The sequence below is a fragment of the Mobula birostris genome, chromosome 29, assembly GCF_030028105.1.
Source record: "Mobula birostris isolate sMobBir1 chromosome 29, sMobBir1.hap1, whole genome shotgun sequence".
NCBI classification, from domain to species: domain Eukaryota; kingdom Metazoa; phylum Chordata; class Chondrichthyes; order Myliobatiformes; family Myliobatidae; genus Mobula; species Mobula birostris.
This window is the reverse complement of record NC_092398.1, coordinates 30,594,774-30,620,542: the sequence shown is the minus strand read 5'-3', so window position 1 is coordinate 30,620,542 and position 25,769 is coordinate 30,594,774. Positions and strand designations below refer to the sequence as shown.

The 25,769-nt window shown below is 56.0% G+C and overlaps 2 protein-coding genes across 2 annotated transcripts in view; both read right to left on the bottom strand.

Moving 5' to 3' along the window:
- The window catches only part of LOC140190097 (actin nucleation-promoting factor WAS-like), a 33,581-nt gene extending 23,154 nt beyond the window's left edge, over nt 1–10,427 (bottom strand). Inside the window, exons 1-3 of the mRNA XM_072246578.1 lie at nt 10,180–10,427; nt 7,320–7,460; nt 4,976–5,062 (exon numbers count right to left, since the gene is read on the bottom strand). Of these exons, the coding sequence (XP_072102679.1) occupies nt 4,976–5,062; nt 7,320–7,460; nt 10,180–10,263 (312 nt within the window). The 5' untranslated portion in view covers nt 10,264–10,427. The remainder of the gene's footprint in view (nt 1–4,975; nt 5,063–7,319; nt 7,461–10,179) is intronic.
- Nucleotides 10,428–13,824: 3,397 nt separating this feature from the next.
- Nucleotides 13,825–25,769, bottom strand: part of kcnd1 (potassium voltage-gated channel, Shal-related subfamily, member 1) — a 45,013-nt gene continuing 33,068 nt past the window's right edge. Inside the window, exons 3-6 of the mRNA XM_072246688.1 lie at nt 20,353–20,439; nt 19,330–19,425; nt 15,348–15,601; nt 13,825–14,078 (exon numbers count right to left, since the gene is read on the bottom strand). Coding sequence (XP_072102789.1) covers nt 13,877–14,078; nt 15,348–15,601; nt 19,330–19,425; nt 20,353–20,439 — 639 coding nt within the window. The 3' untranslated portion in view covers nt 13,825–13,876. The remainder of the gene's footprint in view (nt 14,079–15,347; nt 15,602–19,329; nt 19,426–20,352; nt 20,440–25,769) is intronic.

Below are 25,769 nucleotides of genomic sequence, written 5' to 3'. Positions count from 1 at the left end.
CACAATGTCCATATCCCTCACATTCATCTGCTATCCAAATGTCGCTTCAAAGCCTCTTAAAAGAGGAGGAGAAGATGGCGGCGTGACAGCAGCGCGCGCAGCTGCTCTGATGAATGATATCTGTAATCTGTCAAGTTGGGGACCAGTCACAATTCTGATTTGATGGAGACGGACGTGAGAGTACGGAGGAACATCTGGAAAACTTCTGAAATACCCGCTTCGCTGCCACTGCTACTGTGTGGTAACGGGAATCTCCGGAGCAGAAGGCCCCGAATCCTCGGCTTTGCTTGTTTCAGCGGCCAGGGCGAGGTCGAAGGAGCTCGGCAGAGGATGGCGCTCGGGAGGCTGTATCGGAGGGGCTGGTCGGAGGCTCGAAGTTTTCGGACTGACGGATTCAGTGTCAGCTGTGGTCGGCTGCTTCCAAGGCATCGACAAGTTGTCGGTGCCTGGAGGTTTATGGCAGGGAGTTTCTCCCTTTTGCCGCCTGCTATCAGGAACTCGGGGACTTTTTTTTTACCATGCCCAGGGTCTGTTCTTTGTCAAATGATGGTATTGCTTTGCACTGCTGTAACTATATGTTATAATTATGTGGTTCTGTCTGTGTTAGTCTTTGGTTTGTCCTGTTTTCTGTGATATCACTCTGGAGGAACATTGTATAATTTCTTAATGCATGTATGCATTTCTAAATGACAATTAGAGGACTGAGTGTTCTCATAATCTGAACTAATCTAATCTAATCTAAGGTATTTGCCTCTATCACCATACCAGGCAGTGTATTCCAGGCATCCACTGCTGAGTAAAAAACTTACACCTCACATCCCCTTTTGAACCTACCTCCTCTCACCTTCAATGCATGCCCTCTGGAATTAGACATTTCAACCCGGAGAAACAGGTACCCCCTGTCTACTCCATCTCTGCCTCTCATAATCCTGTAAACCTCTATCAGATCTCCCCTCAGTCACCGACGCTCCAGAGAAAACAACCCAAGTTTGTCCAACCTCTCGTGATAGCACATGCCCTCTAAACCAGGCAGCATCCTCGTAAACCTCTTCTGCACTCTCTCCAAAGCCTCAACATCCTTCCTATAGTCGGGAGACCAGAACTGAATGCAATACTCCAAATGTGGCCTAACCAGAGTTTTATAAAGTTGCAACATAATCTCTTGACTTTTGAACTCAATGCCTCGACTAATAAAAACAACCATTCCATAAGCCTTCTTAACCACCTTATCAACCTGTGTAGCCATTTTCAAGGAGCCATGAACTTGGATTCCAAGATCTCTCTGCTCAGCAACACTGTTACAGATCTTATCATTAACAGAGTACTGTCTCCCTGCGTTTGCCCTGCCAAGGTGCAACCCCTCACATTTATCTGGGTTAAACTCCATCTGCCATTTCTCTGCCCACATCTGCAACTGATCTGTATCGTGTTGTATTCTTTACCAGTCTTCTACACGATCCACAACTCCACCAATCTTGGTATCATCTGCGAACTAATTCTGCTGCTATACCACAGTGGGAAGTCAGGGAGTTGGATCATAATATTTGAACTTCTGTGCTCTCTGCCCTGATTGGTAAAGACCAGGGTGTCAATAGGCACAGTATTTGCTCTACGTTTGTGAGCTCTCCTCCCCATCCACACTTCCACTTCCCTCTTTCTTGGGACTTCTCGGGCTGAAGCAGCCCACACCCCTCTGGGACCCTAACACCCCCTACAAGTTTACAGATGGGGGGGGGGGGTAGTAGACAGCAATGGAGGTTGTCCAAGGATCAGCTGAAAACTTGGGCAAACAAGTGGCAGATGGAGTTTAATCCTCTTTAATTCAACAGATCCTGGTTGGACATACAGAGCAATTATGATTGTCACATGGACCGAGATACGACCAAAGATCTTTTGTCTGCTTTCCTTCTAGACGGATCATTCCATAGCACCATAAGATATAGGAGCAGAATTAGGCCATTCAGCCCATTGAGTCTGCTCAGCCATTCTATCACGGCCGATGTATCTGAACCCCATTCTCCTGCCTTCTCCCTGTAACTTTTACTAATCAGGGACCTATCAACCTCTGCTTTAGGTATAGGAGGGAGGGCAAGGCAGCAAGGGAATGGATGCAGAGGGGAGTTACAGCAAGGGGTGGTCGGATTGAGGCGGAGAAGGAACGGGGAGCATGTTGCTGTTGTACAGAATTGAGGACCCAGGGAATACTGCATAAAATCGGCGCCGCGTGACGGGTCTGCCACTCCGCGGTTGGGAGGAGTTGGTGTATCGTGTTGTGACGAAAAACCAAGTTATCAGAAGATTGATGCTAATGAGAGAGATTAAGTGAGACAATGGAGCAGCATTCAAAAATGTTAATGAGAGAGGAGAAGGAGATAACGGAAAGAGACACCAGTCCAAGTATTGACAGACCGATTGCTTTGAACCTGAACTGTTTGAAGTTTGATGGACAGGCGATACCCCAGCAGGGGGATAAAAGGGACAGGTTCGCTAAGGCAAGACAGACACCACGAGATAACGAGACCCTGGAAAAGCAGTGTGCCCCCACAAGTTGGTGCGAGTTTGGAGGTCTGATCGCGGAACCGACCATAGACGCACAGGGTGAAAAGGTACGATAGGCGGGAACCTGGTGTGTGTGTCCGCCCTTGCCTGGGTACCGGGTTCACCGCAGAAGAACGGTCGTATCCGGAACAGAGGGGTCACAGTTGGTGACCTCAGAAGACATTAAAAGGGCTTGCCCGAAAGCTAACTGCGGGGAACATTAAAAGTCTGTTTGAATCAGAATTTGCATATTTGCTCTCTCTCTCCAACAGCACAACAGCGATTACTGCAAACTGTACTCAGCTGAACTGAACTCTGCGTCACTTGAGACTGATCATTTTACCCCTAGACTGCGATAGAGCTTAGTTGATTCCTATTATCCTAATTCTGTGTACAGGTGTGTTTTACCATTGCTACCCTGTTGCATTTATATCCTTACGATTAGAGTACTGTGTTACTTGTTTCTTTAGTAAAACTTTCTTAGTTCCAGTAACCCAGACTCCAACTCCATTTCTGCTGGTTTGGCAACCCGGTTACGGGGTACGTAACAGTGTACACACAGAGTGGCCGAGAAAGCTCTCCGACGCCTCCACTTCCTCGGGAGGCTAAAGGCATATTCGCCATTTTGCCGTCGACTCGCAGCAACGCGTCCCGGCTCGGTACGGCAACTCCTCCGCCCAAGGAACCGCAGAGAGCCGTGGACACAGCTCGGCACATCACAGAAACCAGTTCCCCTCCATGGCCTCTGTCTACGCTTCCCACTGTCTCAGTAAAGCAGCCGGCATAATCAAAGACCCCGCCCGCCTCTGGCATTCTCTCTTCTCCCCCCACCTCCCAACAGAAGGTGCAAAAACCTGAAAATGCGTCCCACCAAACTCAAGGGCAGCTTCTACCCCGCTGTTATGAACGGTTCCCTCGTATGAAATGGACTCCAAACTTCACAATCTGCCTCGTTTTGGCCTTTCACCTTACTGTCAGTCTGCACCGCACTTTCTCTGTAACCGCAACCCTTTAATCTGCATTCTGTTTTACTTCAGCGCACCGTCTAATGAGTTAATCTTTACTGGGAGTATTGAGTTCAGTTCTAGGGAGGATGTGGATGGAGAGGGTGCAGAGGAGATTAACCAGAACGCTACCTGGATAGGAGAGCATGTTCTACAAGGATCGGTTGAGCAAACTGGGGCTTTTCTCTTTGGACCGAAGGAGGATCAGAGGTGTACAAGACGATAAGAGGCCTAGACAGCATGTCTAGCCAGGCATTTTCCTAGGACAGAAATGGGTGTAATTCTAAGGCGACTGGAGGAAAGTGTAGAGGGGATATCAGAGGTCAGTTTTTCTTTAAAACGCAGGTAGAGTTGGTGTGTGTAAGTTGGATCGGGTGGTTAAGAAGGTGTATGCTGTGTTGGCCTTCAATTTAATCCCTGACCGATGAAGAGTCCTGAGGTAATATTGTATAAAGCCCTGATCAGACCTCACTTGGAGGATTGTGTTCAGTCCTGGTCGTTATAGGAAGGGTGTGGAAACTTTAGAGAGGGTGCCGAGGGCATTTACCAGGGTGCTGCCTGGATGAGAGAGCACGTCTTATCAGGATAGGTTGAGGGAGCTAGGGCTTTTCTCCTTGGAGCAAAGGAGGATGAGAGGCAATTTGATAGAGCTGTATAAGAGGCAGAGATCAGGTAGACAGCCGGAGACATTTTCCCCAGGGCAGAAATGAGGACAGAATTTTAATGAGGGACACATTTCAATGAAGGGGCAACTTCCTCGCCCATCATTGAAATGTTCCCACAACCAATCAACTCTCTGTCAAGCAGTCTTCATCTCATGTACTCGATAGTTATTGCTTACTTATTTATCATTTTTTTCTTTTAGTATTTGCAGGGTTTGTTGTCTTCTGCTGTCTTGCTGAACGCTCAAGTTGACGCGGTCGTTCATTGACTCGATTATGGTTGTTACTCAATTATGGATTTATTGAGTATGCCCGCAGGAAAATGGATCTCAGGATTGCACATGTGTGTACTTCGATAATAAATTTACTCTGAACTTTGAAAAACACTGTGAGAGGAGGTAGAGCTGGGTTTTTTTTACACAGAGAGTGGAGGGTGAGTGGAGTGAGCCTGCGGTGCTGGTAGAGGCAGGTCCATTAACAGACTCTTCATGGTTGATAGAAAAATGGAGAGGTATATAGGAGGGAAGGGTTAAATTGATCCGGTTTCCTACCGAATTCCAAATATGTATGGGTTAATAAACAAGGGTGTAACTGGGTGGTGGGACCTGTAACCGTGATGTATCTCTAAATAAAGGATAAAGCACAATATAGTGTTCTCTGTGATAGACATCATGGTCAGCAGGGTTCAGCTGGGCCGAGTGGCCTGTATTCATCTTCAAGTATAAACTGCATCCCCTCCCCTTGCTGAGGGAGCGGGCCAGAGCAACTTACGTCAGCAGCGAAGGTGTGGAAGTACGGCCGAGACTTGCGGTACTCGATCTGGTTGTACAGCTCCTGTTCCCACACCAAGCACCCCTTCTGCAAGAGACACCGAGACGTTCAGACCACCCGGCCCCCCGGTAACACTTCACCCTGCCCGTGGCGCTCCCTCAACCCCATCCCGTGGAGCAGGGCTCCCTCTTCTCCGTCCGACCCACAACGTGGTAATCCCGCCTCACCGCCCCTCCCACAGTGCCACGCTCCCTCCTCACTGCCTCTCCCACAGCACCGTGCTCCCTCCTCACTGCCTCTCCCAAACTGCCACGCTCCCTCCTCACTGCCCTACCACAGCGCCACGCTCCCTCCTCACTGCCCCCCCACAGCGCCACGCTCCCTTCTCACCGCCCCTCCCACAGCGCCACGCTCCCTCCTCACTGCCCCTCCCACAGCACCGTGCTCCCTCCTCACTGCCCCTCCCACAGCACCGTGCTCCCTCCTCACTGCCCTACCACAGCGCCATGCTCCCTCCTCACTGCCCTCCCACAGCGCCACGCTCCCTCCTCACTGCCTCTCCCAAACTGCCACGCTCCCTCCTCACTGCCCCCCCACAGCGCCACGCTCCCTTCTCACCGCCCCTCCCACAGCGCCACGCTCCCTCCTCACTGCCCCTCCCACAGCGCCGTGCTCCCTCCTCACTGCCCCTCCCACAGCGCCGTGCTCCCTCCTCACTGCCCTCCCACAGCGCCACGCTCCCTCCTCACTGCCCCCCCACAGCGCCACGCTCCCTTCTCACCGCCCCTCCCACAGCGCCACGCTCCCTCCTCACTGCCCCTCCCACAGCGCTGTGCTCCCTCCTCACTGCCCCTCCCACAGCATGGCGCTCCCTCCTCACCGCCCCTCCCACAGCGCCGTGCTCCCTCCTCACTGCCCCTCCCGCAGTGCCGCACTCCCTCCTCACTGCCTCTCCCAAACCGCCACGCTCCCTCCTCACTGCCCCTCCCACAGCGCCGTGCTCCCTCCTCACTGCCCCTCCCACAGCGCCGTGCTCCCTCCTCACTGCCCCCCCACAGCACCGTGCTCCCTCCTCACTGCCCCTCCCACAGCACCGTGCTCCCTCCTCACTGCCCTCCCACAGCGCCATGCTCCCTCCTCACTGCCCCTCCCACAGCGCCGTGCTCCCTCCTCACTGCCCCCCCACAGCGCCATGCTCCCTCCTCACTGCCCCCCCACAGCGCCACGCTCCCTCCTCACTGCCCCCCCACAGCGCCACGCTCCCTTCTCACCGCCCCTCCTACAGCGCCACGCTCCCTCCTCACTGCCCCCCCACAGCATGGCGCTCCCTCCTCACCGCCCCTCCCACAGCGCCATGCTCCCTCCTCACTGCCCCTCCCACAGTGCCACGCTCCCTCCTCACTGCCCCTCCCACAGCGCCGTGCTCCCTCCTCACTGCCCTCCCACAGCGCCACGCTCCCTCCTCACTGCCCCTCCCACAGCACCGTGCTCCCTCCTCACTGCCCCTCCCACAGCGCCGTGCTCCCTCCTCACTGCCCCCCCACAGCGCCATGCTCCCTCCTCACCGCCCCTCCCACAGCGTGGCGCTCCCTCCTCACTGCCCCTCCCACAGCACCGTGCTCCCTCCTCACTGCCCCTCCCACAGCACCGTGCTCCCTCCTCACAGCCCCTCCCAGAGCGCCGCGCTCCCCCCTCACCGCCCTCCCACAGCGCCACGCTCCCTCCTCACTGCCCTCCCACAGCGCCGTGCTCCCTCCTCACTGCCCCTCCCACAGCACCGTGCTCCCTCCTCACTGCCCCCCCACAGCACCGTGCTCCCTCCTCACTGCCCCTCCCACAGCACCGTGCTCCCTCCTCACTGCCCCTCCCATAGTGCCACGCTCCCTCCTCACCGCCCCTCCCAGAGCGCCGTGCTCCCTCCTCACTGCCTCTCCCACAGCGCGGCACTCCCTTCTGCGAGGCTGAGGGGCCAGGGACTGGGAAGGGGGAGGGGAAAGGATGGGGGGGAAGGGGATGAGATGGAGGGGAGGGGACAGGATGGAGTGAGGGGAGGGGACGGATGGAGGGGAAGGGGACGGGATGGAGGGGAGGGGACGGGATGGAGTGAGGGGAGGGGACGGATGGAGGGGAAGGGGATGAGATGGAGGGGAGGGGGCGGGATGGAGGGGAAGGGGATGGGATGGAGGGAAGGGGGCGGGATGGAGGAGAGGGGACGGGATGGAGTGAGGGGAGGGGACGGATGGAGGGGAGGGGACGGATGGAGGGGAAGGGGATGGGATGGATGGAAGGGGGCGGGATGGAGGAGAGGGGACGGGATAGAGTGAGGGGAGGGGACGTGACCTACCTTCAGGCTGAACACTCGGATAAAGTAGGAGCGTTTGGGATTGTCCTTGACGAAGCAGGCGATGCCGACACATTCCCTCGTCCACGTGTGGCTGCTGTCAGGGAGGGCCAGGTAGAGCTGCACCACCGCTGTGGCCAGGCTCTGTACGGGCAAGCGAGGCAGCCGCTCAGACGCTTGTGGTGGGGAGGGACATCCGTACCCACCGGCCCTCACCTACCACACCTCCCTCCTCTGAACCACTCCGTCAGTACCACACCTCCCTCAGTGTGACCCTCCCTCAGTACCTCCCCTCCCACAGTGTGACCCTCCCTTCTCCACCCCCACAGTGTGACCCTCCCCCTTCACCACCCCTCCCACAGTGTGACCCTCCCTCAGTACCACCCCTCCCACAGTGTGACCCTCCCTCGGTACCTCCCCTCCCACAGTGTGACCCTCCCTTCTCCACCCCCACAGTGTGACCCTCCCCCTTCACCACCCCTCCCACAGTGTGACCCTCCCTTCTCCACCCCCACAGTGTGACCCTCCCCCTTCACCACCCCTCCCACAGTGTGACCCTCCCTCAGTACCACCCCTCCCTCAGTGTGACCCTCCCTTCTCCACCCCCACAGTGTGACCCTCCCCCTTCACCACCCCTCCCACAGTGTGACCCTCCCTCAGTACCACCCCTCCCTCAGTGTGACCCTCCCTTCTCCACCCCCACAGTGTGACCCTCCCTTCTCCACCCCCACAGTGTGACCCTCCCCCTTCACCACCCCTCCCACAGTGTGACCCTCCCTCAGTACCACCCCTCCCTCAGTGTGACCCTCCCTTCTCCACCCCCACAGTGTGACCCTCCCCCTTCACCACCCCTCCCACAGTGTGACCCTCCCTTGGTACCACCCCTCCCACAGTGTGACCCTCCCTCAGTACCACCCCTCCCTCAGTGTGACCCTCCCCTTCACCGCCCCCCCCCCCACAGTGTGACCTCCCTCTGCACTGCAGCCCCTCTCTCCTTAGACCGTAGGAGCAGAATTAGGCCATTCGGCCCATTGAGTCTGCTCCACCATTCCATCATGGCTGATTTATTAACCCTCCCAACCCCATTCTTCCTGCTTTCTCCCCGTAACCTTTAACACCTTGGCTGATCAAGAACCTATCAAGCTCCGTTTTAACTACACCCAATGACTTGGCCTCCACAGCCGTCTGTGGCAATGAATTCCACAGAGTCACCACCCTCTGGCTAAAGAAATTCCTCCTCATCTCTGTCCTGAAGAGATTTTCTATTCTGAGGTTGTATGCTCCATCACTGTCCATCCCTCAACAACATCCTGACTCGCCATCCCTCCCATGGGGCGGTGCTCCCTCCGTATACACTCCCTCCTCACTGCCCGTCTTCCTACCATCCCCCTGGCCTCAGTGTGACGCTCACTCCTCAGCATCACTCCTAACTCACTGTCCCTCCCTCGGTGCAAATTTCCCTCCACACCAGCACTCTCTACTCGCTTTGCCCCTCCCTCCCCCTCATGCCCCTCCTCAGCCCAGCACTCCGCAGCTGCGGAGGCTGAGGTTCGAAGTGCAGCCCGAGGACACCGCAGGAAGTGGTCGAGTTTTAGCAGGCACACTCACAAAGCTTCGAAAACAGGAAGGAGACAAAAATAAACCCAAGTTTAAGCGTATCGGAGATGACCGAGGGAGCTTCACTCTGTGTCTGACCCCGGGAGTGTGTGATGGGACGGTGCGGAGGGAGCTTCACTTTGTGTCTGACCCCGGGAGTGTGTGATGGGACGGTGCGGAGGAAGCTTCACTCTGTGTCTGACCCCGGGAGTGTGTGATGGGACGGTGTGGAGGGAGCCTCACTCTGTGTCTGACCCCTGGAGTGTGTGATGGGACGGTGTGGAGGGAGTTTCACTCTGTGTCTGACCCCGGGAGTGTGTGATGAGACAGTGTGGAGGGAGCTTCACTCTGTGTCTGACCCTGGGAGTGTGTGATGGGACGGTGCGGAGGGAGCTTCACTCTGTGTCTGACCCCGGGAGTGTGTGATGGGACAGTATGGAGGGAGTTTCACTCTGTGTCTGACCCTGGGAGTGTGTGATGGGATGGTGTGGAGGGAGTTTCACTCTGTGTCTGACCCCGGGAGTGTGTGATGGGACGGTGCGGAGGGAGCTTCACTCTGCGTCTGACTCCGGGAGTGTGTGATGGGACGGTGTGGAGGGAGTTTACTCTGTGTCTGATCCCGGGAGTGTGTGATGGGACGGTGTGGAGGGAGTTTCACTCTGTGTCTGACCCCGGGAGTGTGTGATGGGACGGTGCGGAGGGAGCTTCACTCTGCGTCTGACTCCGGGAGTGTGTGATGGGACGGTGTGGAGGAAGTTTACTCTGTGTCTGATCCCGGGAGTGTGTGATGGGACGGTGTGGAGGGAGTTTCACTCTGTGTCTGACCCTGGGAGTGTGTGATGGGACATTGTGGAGGGAGTTTCACCCTGTGTCTGACCCCGGAAGTGTGTGATGGGACGGTGTGGAGGGAGCTTCACTCTGTGTCTGACCCCGGGAGTGTGTGATGGGACGGTGTGGAGGGAGCCTCACTCTGTGTCTGACCCCGGGAGTGTGTGATGGGACGGTGTGGAGAGAGATTCACTCTGTGTCTGACCCCGGGAGTGTGTGATGGGACAGTGTGGAGGGAGCCTCACTCTGTGTCTGACCCCGGGAGTGTGTGATGGGACGTTGTGGAGGGAGTTTCACCCTGTGTCTGACCCCGGAAGTGTGTGATGGGACGGCAGAGAGGGATCGGGGCATTGACCGTCAGTGGGGGTTGGCCCCCACCCACAATCAGTTGGGCTGGGACCTTGCCCTGCCTTCTGGGTGGGGCTGAACGGGGTCTCACCTGTGTCTTGCGCTCGAGGAGCTCGCAGAGGGCCTGGTTCTCGTTCTCGGAGAGCAGGATGGACGGAGTGTGTGTCTTGCTCATGGCGGCTGACGTGACGGCGGTGGGGGCCGCGGGGAAGAGTCCTGCGCTTGGATCTCTGCCGTCGGTCCCGGGTCTGCGTCTCTGCTGACACTTCCTCCCCAGTCCGTGGGCGGATATCGCTCCTGACCACAGGCAGAGAGAGGGAGGACTTCCGGGTGCTGGCTCCTCCTCCTACTGTAAGTCTCCTCTGTGTCCCGAGTCCTCCCCCCGCCGTCACTGTATCCGGCCTCTCTCCTCTCCTCCCCCCAGCCCTCGCCTGTCGCTTGCCCTTCGAATTCAGCCCCCCCACTTCACCCGCTGTACCTCCCTCCCCTCCCTGCCCACCAGACTATAGGAGCAGAAAGAGACCATTCGGCCCATCGGATGTGTCTCACCATTCCATCACGGCTGACCTACTACCCCCTTCTCCCCGTAACCTTTGACATCTTGAGTAACCAAGAACCTATCAATCTCCGCTTTAAATATACCCAGCCGTCTGTGGCAATGGATTCCACAGAGTCACCACCTTCTGGCTAAAGAAATCCCTCCTCACCTCTGTTTGAAAGGGGGCGTCCTTGAAATCTGACGTTGTGCCCTCTGGTCCAAGACTCCCCCACTGTAGGCAACGTCCTCAGCACGTCCACTCTAACCAGGCCTCTCGGTATTCGATAGGCTTCAGTGAGATTCCCTTTCCGTTCTTCTGAACTTCAGTGAGACAAACACTCCATCAAACACCCCTCATGCGACAGCTTCTACTTGGGGCATCATCCCCGTGATCTCCCTCCCCAGCGTCCGCACGTCCTCTCTCAGGTAAGGAGCTCACGATACTCCAAATGCGGCCTGACCCATCTCTCGGCTTTCCACCCCTGCTTTTACGTTCTAGGCCTCTTGATACGAACACTAAGAGTGCACTTGTCTTCCTCATCACCACCAACCCAACCTGCAAGTTATCTTTCAGGCAACCCTGCACGGAGACTCACAAATCCCTTTGCATCTCTGATTTCTGAATATCAGATTGTTGTGGGTGCGCCCCACCCTTCTAGATCAGTCTCATCCCTCCCTATTCCTCCCATCAGAGATATAACTCCCCACCCCTCGTCGCACCTCGCCTCTCCTTGTCTCCCCCTTCTCATTGTCTCTCCTCCCCTCCCCCTTCCTCTCCCTTAGCATCTCACCCCTCCCCATCCAACTCCAGCTATCTGGCAGCTTCCAACCCCTCCACCCCTCCCCAGCTCCCTGACCCACCCCTTCAATCCTCTCGGTCTTTGTGACCCCTCCCTCCCCTACATTCCCCCCCCCATCTCTCTGACAGTCTCCCTCCCGGTCTTTGTGACCCCGTCCATCTCCTACACCCTTCCCCGTCTCTGTGATCCCTCCCCCGTCTCTGTGACCCCCCTCCCTCCTCTACACCCCTCCCCAGTATTTGTGACCCCCTCCCTCCCCTGCACCCTTCCCCATCTCTGTGACCCCCTCCCTCCTCTACACCCCTCCCCAGTCTTTGTGACCCCCTCCCTCCCCTGCACCCTTCCCCATCTCTGTGACCCCCTCCCTCCTCTACACCCCTCCCCAGTATTTGTGACCCCCTCCCTCCTCTACACCCCTCCCCAGTCTTTGTGACCCCCTCCCTCCCCTGCACCCTTCCCCATCTCTGTGACCCCCTCCCTCCTCTACACCCCTCCCCAGTCTTTGTGACCCCCTCCCTCCCCTGCACCCTTCCCCATCTCTGTGACCCCCCTCCCTCCTCTACACCCCTCCCCAGTCTTTGTGACCCCCTCCCTCCCCTGGACCCTTCTCCATCTCTGTGACCCCCTCCCTCCTCTACACCCCTCCCCAGTCTTTGTGACCCCCTCCCTCCCCTGCACCCTTCCCCATCTCTGTGACCCCCCTCCCTCCTCTACACCCCTCCCCAGTCTTTGTGACCCCCCCTCCATCCCCTGCACCGTTTTCCGTCCCTGTGAGCCCCCTCCCTCCCCTATACCCCTCCCTCCCCACCTGTGTGACTCCGTCCTTCCCTTACACCCTGTCTGAGTTACAAACTGTCCGAGGGAGGGTAGGCTCCGCCCGAGAGACTTTGTGCTTGAGTCTAGTCTTCCCAGTGGATTTTGACCATCAGCAAGGCCCTTCAGCCCCTCTTTCCCTGCTAGCCCATGCCCATGGGGTGAAGACGAATGACACAACCAGATGGTGGACAGTGTTCAGTGTTTATATTCATTTTTATTAGATTAATTTGGAGGGAGTCATAGGTCTGGGCAAGAATCGCACCCCCCCTCATCACCCTGATATCCACACCCCCTCCCCCCTCCCCACCCCACCCCACCCCCTTGAGGTTCCTGGTGTACATTAGCCTGAAGTGCATGCTGGAAGACGACTGACTGGTTGGGGGAGAGAGGTGTGGGTGGGGTGGAGGAGGGGTGGGTTGGTAGGTCGGGGAGGGGAGGTGGTGGAAGAAGAGGGGAGAGAGGGGTGGGTGAGGAGATGAGGTGGAGGGGGGGGAGAATGAGGGAAGGGGGTGGATGTATAATGAGCTGGGTCCATCAGATCTGCTTTCAGTCCCATCGTCAGTTTGGATCGAGCTGTGCCCAGCCGGACCCTCCTCACCACTCAGTGCAGACACCCGGTGTGCCCACATACAGACAGACACACACACACAGACACACACACAGACATACACTCACACAGACACTCTCACACACACACACACACACACACACACACACAGACACTCTCACACACACACACACACACAGACACACACACACACTCTCTCACACCCACACACACACACACACATTCTCTCTCTCTCTCATATCCACATACACACACACTCACATCCACACACACAGACATATACACACACTCTCTCTCACACCCACATACCCACACACACACACAGACACACTCTCTCACATACATACTCAGACACACATACACATACACACACCCACACCCACACATGCACACACTCACTCAGACACACACACTCTCTCACATCCACACACACACAGACACTCACACACACACTCACACACACACACACACACAGACACTGACACACACACACACACACTCTCTCTCTCACAGACACACACACACTCTCTCTCTCACGGACACACACACTCACACACACACACTCACACACACACACACACACACACACACACTCTCTCTCTCACGGACACACACACACACACACACTCACACACACACTCTCTCTCTCACGGACACACAGACACTCACACACACACTCTCTCTCTCACGGACACACACACACTCACACCCATCCCTGTGCAGTGAGCAGTCGTTAATATCGTGCTCCCCACCCCACCCCCAGCAAGGAGCAGACAGCGTAGGTGAGATCTCCCACCTGTCCCCCTGGGGGTGGTTACCGAGTACACTCTCCGGAAGAGGATCCCGCACTCGGATGTCCCGGGTCCCAGCGGATTCATGCAAAGGCAGTTCATGATTAAGTACAGTTGCTGCTGTTGTGCCGGACGGTGCAGGTTGTGTCTACCCGGCCGTATCCGCCGTCACCATCTCCGGGATCCCCGGAGGCGACGCCACGCCAAGTCCATTCAAGCTCATTCAGTGTCCGGGGGTGACGGCAGCCCCCGCGCCCCCCGTCTCAGCCCACCCGCTAGAGCGAGGAGATGCGGACCGCGTCCCGGCTGTAGGCAGCCGTCAGCCTGGAGTTACGGAGCAGGTCCGGCGATCCCGGCGGGCTCTCCTCGGGGGTGTCGGCCAGTGGCGACGGCAGCCCCACCGTGGTGCCGGCCAGGTCCGACGGGAAGCAGTTCAGTTTCACTGCGCTGGGCAGCTTGGTGTTGAGACTGGAGCGGCTGGGGAGGGGGCGGCGGGGGCGGAGGGGATGGAGGAGAAAGGGGAGGGAGAGAGAGAGGGGGGAGAAAGAGTGAGAGGGTGTGGAGAGAGAAGCAGGAAGGGTAGGGGAGAGACGAGGGGAGAGCAAAGGAGAAATTGGAGAGGAAAGGCAGACGGAGGGGAAGGAGGGGCGAAATGAAAGGGGGGAGAAGAGGCGAGTGAAGGAGAGGGAGGGGAAGAGAGGACGAGTGAGGGAGGGAGAGAGAGGAGGAGGGGGTAGAGAGAGAGGAAAGGGGAGTGGGAGAGAGGGGAGGGGTGAGAAGGGGAGAGAGAGTGGGGAGAAGAGAAGGGGAAGAGAGACGGAAAGGGAGGGGGATAATGAGACGGGGGGAGGGAGAGAGGGGGAAGAGAGACGGAAAGGGAGAGTGATAATGAGACAGAGGGGAGGGAGAGAGGGAGAGGCAGAGAGAAATGATTAACAGCAGACGCTCTCCCGGCCGGTCGAGCCTCGGAGGACAGTGAGCAGGAAAACGGTGCAGATGCCAAAATCCTGAGAGGAAACCGGAGAGTGACCCCGAGGCAGCGCGGCTTCTCGGCCCTCGCTCAGTGCTGGGCGGAGGGGAGGAAACAGAGCCGACGTCTGCCCTGGTGGGGGGAGTGGGGGCAGCTGGGCGATGGACCAGAGAGAGAGAGGCGTGGGGAGGAGAGAAAGGGGGAGATGGACAGAGAATGAAAGAGGGAAAGGAGACAAAGAAAGAGGGGCCAGAGAGAGAGAGAGGGTGATAAGGATGGGGAAGGAAGAGGGGGGTGAGGGGGAAAGGATCGAGGGAGAGAGTGAGGGGGAAGAGATCGAGGGAGAGAGTGAGGGGGAGGGATTGAGGGAGAGAGAGAAGGGGCAGAGAGTGAGGGGGCAGGGAGAGAGGGGTGAGGGGGATGGGATTGAAGGAGAAAGTGAGGGGTGAGGGGGAGGGATTGAGGGAGAGAGAAGGGGCAGAGAGTGAGGGGACAGGGAGAGAGGGGTGAGGGGAAGGGATTGAGGGAGAGAATGAGGGGCAGGGAGTGGGGGAGAGTGAGGAGAAGGATAGGGATGGAAAGGGAGGTGGGACATGTCTAAGATAAGCGGACGAGTTTTAAGGTGAGACCAGGGGATTGGTGGAAGGACTAATAGTTTGGTTGGGGGCTGGAGTTTGGAAAATGCCTCCCGAGGGTGGTGTGGGGGCAGTTGGTGGGGGGGGGGGCGCCAGTTCCTGGATGGTTTTTCGAGTCATTCCCGGAGAGGCTGGGCTTACCTGTGAGAGGTGTCGTGCCGGCGGGAGCCGAGGGCCAGGACGGTGCTGAGCCCCTGGGTGCTGGCGGCCCGGCTGACGGACGTGCTGGAGCTCCCCAGGCGCGACAGTCGCCGCTTGGGGAAGAGGGGGCAGCAGCACGCCCCCCTCCGGCCACAGTGGGGGGAGGACAGGGAGGTGATCCGACTGCCCCGGGACGCCGAGGAGTCTGACAGGCAGGTCTGGGCATAGGTTCGCTCATCCGTGAATTCGTGGCTCTGTGGAAGGACGCAAGAGGGTCATGAGTGTCCCAGAACCTCTCTCCCTCCAAGAAACACTACACAACCATCTTCCAACTCCCCACCTCCCAAGTCCTATCTCTCCAAGTCCCAACTCTGAATGCCCCATCTCCCCGTCCCATCTCACCTCTTCCCCAGGCTTCCTCCCCATCAACAACACCAATATCCCAATACACCTCATCACAATCCCCAAATTTCCCTCATCCCGTCCTTCAACATTCCGTCCCTGATACCGGTCTCTCCCCATTCAGTCCCCAATCCCTCGACCTTCTCCATTTTCCAATACACCATCCCTCTCCATTCTGTCCCACTTCCTCACATCGCAACTCCCCACTTTCCACCTCATCAAGTCCCTTCCCTCATATCCCATCTCCCCATCTCCCTAAATCCCATCTTCCAATGTCCCATCTCACCAGTTCTTGAAAGGCTTCTCGTCATCCACAGCCCCAATATCCCACCTCAAGTCAAGTCAAGTCACTTTTTATTGTTATTTCGACCATAACTGCTGGTACAGTACACAGTAAAAACAAGACAAGGTTTTTCAGGACCATGGTGCTACATGAACAACACAAAAACTACACTGAACTACATAAAACAACACAAAAACTACACTAGACTACAGACCTACCCAGGACTGCATAAAGTGCACGAAACAGTGCAAGCATTACAATAAATAATAAACAAGACAATAGGCATAGTAGAGTGTATAGTAGGTTGGTGTCAGTCCAGACTCTGGGTATTGAGGAGTCTGATGACTTGGGGGAAGAAACTGTTACATGGTCTGGTCGTGAGAGCTCGAATGCTTCGGTGCCTTTTGCCAGATGGCAGGAGGGAGAAGAGTTTGTATGAAGGGTGTGTGGGGTCCTTCACAATGCTGTTTGCTTTATGGATGCAGCGTGTGGTTGTAAATGCCTGTAATGGCGGGAAGAGAGACCCTGATGATCTTCTCAGCTGACCTCACTATCCGCTGCAGGGTCTTGCGATCCGAGGTGGTGCAATTTCCGAACCAGGCAGTGATGCAGCTGCTCAAGATGCTCTCAATACAACCTCTGTAGAATGTGGTGAGGATGGGGGGTTGGGAGATGGACTTTTCTCAGCCTTCGCAGAAAGTAGAGATTCTGCTGGGCTTTCTTTGCTATGGAGCTGGTGTTGAGGGACCAGGTGAGATTCTCCGCCAGGTGAACACCAAGAAATTTGGTGCCTTATCTTATTCCAATACACTTCATCCCATCCCTCAACGTTCCATCCCTGATACCAGTCTCTCCCCATTCAGTCCCCAGTACCCTGTCCCTCCCCGTTTTCCAATACCCCATCCCTCCTTTTAAGAGACTCTTAGATAGGTATATGAAGTTTAGAAAGAGGGCTATACAGTGGGGAAATCCTAGACAGTTTCTAGAGTAGGTTACATAGTCAGCACAACATTGTGGGCTGAAGGGCCTATAATGTGCTGTAGATTTCTATGTTCTATGTTCTCTGTTTTGTCCCATCTCTCCACATCCCACCTCACAATGCCCCATCTTACCAAGTCCTTACCCACAATGTCCCTACTCCCCATGTTCCTTCCCCAATGTCCCATCTCACCATCTCTCACCTCACCAAGTGTCAAAATCCAAGTTCCAACTCCCAATGTCCCATATCCCCAAATCCCATTTTCCAACATGCCATCTCACCTCTTCCCCAGGCTTCCTTCCCAAAAACCTTCTCCCTATCCACAACACCAATATCCCAACTCACTTTATCCCAATAATCAACACAATCCCCAAATTTCCCTCATCCCATCCCTCACCGTTCCATCCCCGATACCTGTCCCTCCCCATTTTCCAATACACATCCCTCCCCCCCATTCAGTCCCTGATACCCCAACCCTCCCCATTTTCCAATACATCTTCCCTCCCCATTCTGTCCCTTCTCTCCACATCCCATCTTGCCGGGTCCCAGCTCCCCATGTGTCACTTCCCCAATGTTCCAATTCACCTCTTCCCTGGGCTTCCTTCCCGAAAGTCTCTCCTCTTTCTCAACTTCAAAATCCCACCTCACCTTATCCTGTTCCATCCCCAATACCCCTTTGCACCTCTTGCACTTCTTGAATTTTCTCACTGTTTTAAAATAATCTATGCCTTTATTCCACGTCTTTTCTCATTCTCCCAATCTATCCAGGTCCTTCTGTAGCCTCTCCACTTCCTCAAAACTACCTGCCCTCCACTTATCTTTGTATTACCTGAAAACTTGGCCACAAAATCATCAATTCTGTCATCCAGATCATTGACACATATAATGTAAAATGTGTTGGTTCCAACACAGACCCTTGTGGGACACCACTAGTTACCGGCAGCCAACCAGAAAAGGCTCCCTATACCCACTCTTTCCCCTCTGCCAGTCAGTCACTGCTCTATCCATGCTAGGATCTTTCCTGTAATGCCATGGGCTCGTAGCTTGTTAAGCAGCCTCATGTGTGGCACCTTGTCAAAGGCCTTCTGAAAATCCAAGTACACAACATCAACCAATTCTCCTTCGTCTATCCTGCCTGTTTCTTCAAAGAATTCCAACAGATTTGCCAGGCAAGATTTTCCTTTGAGGAAACCATGTTGACTACGGCCTATTTTATCATGTGCCTCCAAATACCCTGAGATCTCATCCTTAATAATCAACAACAGCTTCCCAACCACTGTGGTCAGACCAACAGGCCTATAGTTTCCTTTCTTCTGCCTCTCTCCCTTCTTGAAGAGTGGAGTGACATTTGCAATTTTTCAGACTTCTGGAACCATTCCAGAATCTAGCGATTCTTGAAAGATCATTACTGATGCTTCATGATCTCTTCAGCTACTTCTTTAAGAACCCTGGGTGTAGTCCATCTGGTCCAGGTGATTTACCTACCTTCAGACCTTTCAGTTCCCCAAGCACCTTTTCCCTAGTAGTAGCAATTGAACTCACTTCTGCCTCACAATGCTCTTGAACTTCTTGCACACTGCTAGTGTCTTCCACAGAGAAGACTGATACAAAATACTCATGCAGATAGTCCACCATTTCGTGTCCCCATTACCACATCTCCAACGTCATTTTCCAGCAGTCCAATATTCACTCTAATCTCTCTTTTACTCTTTATATACCTTTAGGTATTCTCTTGGATATTATTGGCTAGCAGCCCAATCCTCAACCACCACCACATGCCAATCTCAGAACTTCTCAACTCTTTGCAATTCTTCCAATGCTTCATCCCACCTCTCCACATCCCAGCCTGTATCCCAACCCATTCTATCCCAATAATCCTCATCTCAATCCTTGAACTTCCCAATTTATCCCAACACTTCCCATCCCATTACTGATAGCCAAACAACTTCCTGTCCCAATCTCCAAACTTCAAAATTCATCACACCCCTCCCAATCCCAACCTCAGTATCTCACTACTTCCTATCCCAATATTCCTCATCTCAATTCCTGAACTTCACAACTTATTCCAATCCTCCCAATGCTCCATCACGTCCCTACCTCAGTATCTCACCCCATCCCAATATTCCTCATCTCAATTCCTTAACTTCCCAACTCATCCCAACCACAGTATCCTAACTCCCCATCTCAGAAACAATATCCCGCCTGGTGATCTAAGTATTCTCCACTCGATCTCCAAGCTTCCCAATTCATCCCAATCATCACCATCCCAACCCCGGTATTCCGCCATTTCCTATCACAAGACGCCTCCCCGGTCTCACCGTGGTCCGCTCCAGACAGTGCAGGAGGTGGTGATGCTGCTGTTCAAAGATAGAGATCTTACGGGCCAGGAGAGCGTGGGTGTCCGAGTCTAGGTCCTGGGGTATAGAGACAGAGAGGTAGGGAGGAGAGAGGGAGAGGTGTGGTAGAGAGAGAGAGAAAGTGAGAGCCGTTATCTTCAAGGATCAAGACTATTTGGTTCAGCCCCTCGGTTCCTGCTCCCAGAACTGGCTCCCCTCCCATCCGAGGGATTCCTCATGTTGGATCTGTTTCCCATCAGACCCCCGAGACACAGACTGTGGAGACTCTGCGAGGAAAATCCTGAACGGACCCCACACTCTGTCCATACCTCCCCTAATAACCCTCTTTTCCGAGAGACCCAGCCTGCCCGATAAACCTCCCTGTCTCCATTACCTCAACCTCCCCGTCTCTGTGACCACATTCCTCCCTACACCCTTCCCGATCTCCGTGACCCCATCCCTCCCCATCTCCGTGACTCCCTCCCCATCTCTGTGTCCCCCCTCCCCTACACCCCTCCCCATCTCCGTGACCCCTCCCTCCGTATCTCTGTGACCTGCCCTCCCTCTCCTACACCGCTCCCCGTCTCTGTGACACCCCTCCCCTACACCTCTCCCGATCTCTGTGATCCCCATCCCTCCCCATCTCCATGAACCCGCTCCCTCCCCTACACCCCTCCCCATCTCCGTGACCCCCTCCCTCCCCTACACCCCTCCCCATCTCCATGACCCCCTCCCTCCCGTACACCCCCCATCTCCGTGACCCCCTCACTCCCATACACCCCTCCCAATCTCCGTGACACCCTCCCTCCCCATCTCCGTGACCCTCTCCCTCCCCTACACGCTTCCCTGTCACCGTGACCATCTCCCTTCCCTACACCCCTCCTTGTCTCTGTGACAGTCTCCCTCCCCATCTCTGTGACCTCCCATCCCCAGCACCCCTCCATGTCTCCTCAACCTGCAGTAGGTGATGAATAATGACTGTGATTGTTCCATCAGAATATTTACCGGATCCAGCCCTCCGTTTTCCTTGTACTTCAGGTAGGCATTAGTGGTCCCTGATTTTGCGAGACGGATTCTGGCCAGCCGGAGTTTCTGTGGGGAAATGGCGGGTGAGTCACGAGGTGAGAGTGGGGTGGGGGTGGATTATGTTCCATCAGGTAAGATGGACTCAGGAACATAGGGAGACTGCGGAAGCCATATAGACAGGTAACACTCCCGGGGTCAGACACAGAGTGAAACTCCCACCACACTGTCCCATCACACACTCCTGGGGTCAGACACCGAGTGAAACTCCCTCCACACTGTCCCATCACACACTCCTGGGGTCAGACACAGAGTGAAGCTCCCTCCACACCGTCCCATCACACACTCCCGGGGTCAGACTCAGAGTGAAGCTCCCTCCACACCGTCCCATCACACACTCCCGGGGTCAGACACAGAGTGATTCTCCCTCAACACCATCCCATCACACACTCCCGGGATCAGACACAGATTGAAACCCCCTCCACACCGTCCCATCACACACTCCCGAGGGCAGACAGAGAGAAACACCCTCCACACCGTCCCATCACACACTCCTGGGGTCAGACACAGAGTGAAACTCCCTCCAGACCGTCCCATCACACACTCCCGGGGTCAGACTCAGAGTGAAACTCCCACCACACCGTCCCATCACACACTCCTGGGGTCAGAAACAGAGTGGAACTCCCTCCTACACCGTCCCATCACACACTCCTGGGGTCAGACACAGAGTGAAACTCCCTCCACACCGTCCCATCACACACTCCCGGGGTCAGACTCAGAGTGAAGCTCCCTCCTCACCGTCCCATCACACACTCCCGGGGTCAGACACAGAGTGAAACTCCCACCACACTGTCCCATCACACACTCACGGGGTCAGACACAGAGTGAAACCCCCTCCACACCATCCCATCACACACTCCCGAGGTCAGACACTGAGTGAAACCCCCTCCACACCGTCCCATCACACACTCCCGAGGTCAGACAGAGTGAAACACCCTCCACACCGTCCCATCACACACTCCCGGGGTCAGACTCAGAGTGAAACTCCCACCACACTGTCCCATCACACACTCCCGGTGTCAGACACAGAGTGAAACTCCCACCACACTGTCCCATCACATACTCCCGGGGTCAGACTCAGAGTGAAACTCCCACCACACACTCCCGGGATCAGACACAGAGTGAAACTCCCTCCACACTGTCCCATCACACACTCCCGGGGTCAGACTCAGAGTGAATCTCCCTCCACACCATCCCATCACACACTCCCAAGGTCAGACAGAGTGAAACACCCTCCACACCGTCCCATCACACACTCCCAGGGTCAGACACCGAGTGAAACTCCCACCACACCGTCCCATCAGACACAGAGTGAAGCTCACTCCACACTGTCCCATCACACACTCCCGGGGTCAGACACAGAGTGAAACTCCCTCCTGCACCGTCCCATCACACACTCCCGGGGTCAGACACAGAGTCAAGCTCCCTCCACACCGTCCCATCACACACTCCCGGGGTCAGACACAGAGTCAAGCTCCCTCCACACCGTCCCATCACACACACCCAGGGTCAGACACCGAGTGATACTCCCACCACACCGTCCCATCATACGCTCCCGGGGTCAGACACAGAGTGAAGCTCCTCCACATCGTCCCATCACACACTCCCGGGGTCAGACACAGAGTGAAGCTCCCTCCACACCGTCCCATCACACACTCCCGGGGTCAGACGCAGAGTGAAGCTCCCTCCACACCGTCCCATCATACGCTCCCGGGGTCAGACGCCGAGTGAAGCTCCCTCCACACCGTCCCATCACACACTCCCGGGGTCAGACACAGAGTGAAACTCCCTCCTACACCGTCCCATCACACACTCCCGGGGTCAGACACAGAGTCAAGCTCCCTCCACACTGTCCCATCACACACTCCCAGGGTCAGACACAGAGTGAAGCTCCCTCCACACCATCCCATCATACGCTCCCGGGGTCAGACACAGAGTCAAGCTCCCTCCACACCGTCCCATCACACACTCCCGGGGTCAGACACAGAGTCAAGCTCCCTCCACACCGTCCCATCACACACACCCAGGGTCAGACACCGAGTGATACTCCCACCACACCGTCCCATCATACGCTCCCGGGGTCAGACACAGAGTGAAGCTCCTCCACATCGTCCCATCACACACTCCCGGGGTCAGACACAGAGTGAAGCTCCCTCCACACCGTCCCATCACACACTCCCGGGGTCAGACGCAGAGTGAAGCTCCCTCCACACCGTCACATCACACACTCCCGGGATCAGACACTGAGTGAAACCCCCTCCACACCGTCCCATCACACACTCCCGAGGTCAGACAGAGTGAAACACCCTCCACACCGTCCCATCACACACTCCCGGGGTCAGACACAGAGTGAAACTCCCACCACACCGTCCCATCACACACTCCCGGGGTCAGACACAGAGTGAAACTCCCTCCACACTGTCCCATCACATACTCCCGGGGTCAGACACAGAGTGAAACTCCCTCCACACTGTCCCATCACACACTCCCGGGGTCAGACTCAGAGTGAAACTCCCACCACACCGTCCCATCACACACTCCCGGGGTCAGACTCAGAGTGAATCTCCCTCCACACCGTCCCATCACACACTCCCGAGGTCAGACAGAGTGAAACACCCTCCACACCGTACCATCACACACTCCCAGGGTCAGACACAGAGTGAAACTCCCTCCACACTGTCCCATCACATACTCCCGGGGTCAGACACAGAGTGAAACTCCCTCCACACTGTCCCATCACACACTCCCGGGGTCAGACTCAGAGTGAAACTCCCACCACACCGTCCCATCACACACTCCCGGGGTCAGACACAGAGTGAAACTCCCTCCACACTGTCCCATCACACACTCCCGGGGTCAGACTCAGAGTGAATCTCCCTCCACACCGTCCCATCACACACTCCCGAGGTCAGACAGAGTGAAACACCCTCCACACCGTACCATCACACACTCCCAGGGTCAGACACAGAGTGAAACTCCCTCCACACCGTCCCATCACACACTCCCGGGGTCAGACACAGAGTCAAGCTCCCTCCACACCGTCCCATCACACACTTCCGGGGTCAGACACAGAGTGAAACTCCCTCCTACACAGTCCCATCACACACTCCCGGGGTCAGACACAGAGTGAAACTCCCTCCTGCACCGTCCCATCACACACTCCCGGGGTCAGACACAGAGTCAAGCTCCCTCCACACCGTCCCATCACACACTCCCGGGGTCAGACACAGAGTCAAGCTCCCTCCACACCGTCCCATCACACACACCCAGGGTCAGACACCGAGTGATACTCCCACCACACCGTCCCATCATACGCTCCCGGGGTCAGACACAGAGTGAAGCTCCTCCACATCGTCCCATCACACACTCCCGGGGTCAGACACAGAGTGAAGCTCCCTCCACACCGTCCCATCACACACTCCCGGGGTCAGACGCAGAGTGAAGCTCCCTCCACACCGTCCCATCATACGCTCCCGGGGTCAGACGCCGAGTGAAGCTCCCTCCACACCGTCCCATCACACACTCCCGGGGTCAGACACAGAGTGAAACTCCCTCCTACACCGTCCCATCACACACTCCCGGGGTCAGACACAGAGTCAAGCTCCCTCCACACTGTCCCATCACACACTCCCAGGGTCAGACACAGAGTGAAGCTCCCTCCACACCATCCCATCATACGCTCCCGGGGTCAGACACAGAGTCAAGCTCCCTCCACACCGTCCCATCACACACTCCCGGGGTCAGACACAGAGTGCTGCTTTGCAGAGGCTGCCCGGCCTCTATCAGGACGTACTGAGAGTCTGGAACATGGTTGCCTCAGGCCGGGAATTCCCTCCTCTGGCAGAGGGCGGGGTCCTGGCCGACCCTTGCCCTGTCTCAACGGATGTCAGTGCGGCTCAGGTGTGTGGAACGACTCGGGCTGAGCTGCTCGTCGGGCCCAGGCCCCGCAGCCTTGCCCGAGAGACGAATCCACACAACTTGAGCCGTCTTTCATCAACACCCACAATCCCATTTAGGGATGCAGGCAGGAGGTACCTTTATGGGCTGCTGCTCCACACCCTCCACTTCCTAGCATTTGTCCACCGTCCCGACACGCCATGGCGGTCGGTCTTTCCACCTGGAGGTGAGGGGGGTCCCCAGTGGAAGTCCCTCTACAAGGGAGTCCTTCCCATGCACCTTGGGGATCTCGGCTGGAGGGTGCTGCATAAAGCGGTGCCCTGCAATAAGTTCTTTAGTTTGTACACGGATCTCCCAGCCGCGTGTCACTTCTGCGGGCTGGAGGAGACCGTGTACCATATGTACGTGGAGTGTGTGAGGCTGCAGCCCCTTTTCGCGTATTTGCGTGGGCTGCTTCTCGCCTTCTGGTTGCATTTCAGTCCCACCCTATTCATATATGGTCATCCAGTAAGGAGGGGGGCACAGAGGGATGAGGATGTCCTTGTCAACTTGCTCCTGGGGCTGGCGAAAATTGCCATCCGTGGCTCCTGGAAAAGGGTGGCAGGAGGTTCTCCCCGGGCGGACTGCCTGGCTATGTTTAGGGGGTATGTTCGAGCCCGGGTGAACATTGAAAAGGAATACGCACAGTCCACGGCGACCGTCGAGATGTTCCGGGACCGTTGGGCTCCGCGGGGTGTAAATGCCATCATTGATGAGGATGGCAATATATTGGTTTAACATGTATTGTCTGTTTGTAGTGTAGTAAATGTGTTATTCACTGGGTTTGTAAATATTGTATAACACCGACATTTGCAATAAAGAATTTTGTAAAAAAAAAAAAAAAAAAAAAAAAAAAGGGGTCAGACACAGAGTGAAGCTCCCTCCACACCGTCCCATCACACACTCCCGGGATCAGAAACAGAGTGAAACTCCCACCACACCGTCCCATCACACACTCCCGGGGTCAGACTCAGAGTGAAACTCCCACCACACTGTCCCATCACACACTCCCGGGGTCAGACACAGAGTGAAGCTCCCTCCACACCGTCACATCACACACTCCCGGGATCAGACACTGAGTGAAACCCCCTCCACACCGTCCCATCACACACTCCCGAGGTCAGACAGAGTGAAACACCCTCCACACCGTCCCATCACACACTCCCGGGGTCAGACACAGAGTGAAACTCCCACCACACCGTCCCATCACACACTCCCGGGGTCAGACACAGAGTGAAACTCCCTCCACACTGTCCCATCACATACTCCCGGGGTCAGACACAGAGTGAAACTCCCTCCACACTGTCCCATCACACACTCCCGGGGTCAGACTCAGAGTGAAACTCCCACCACACCGTCCCATCACACACTCCCGGGGTCAGACTCAGAGTGAATCTCCCTCC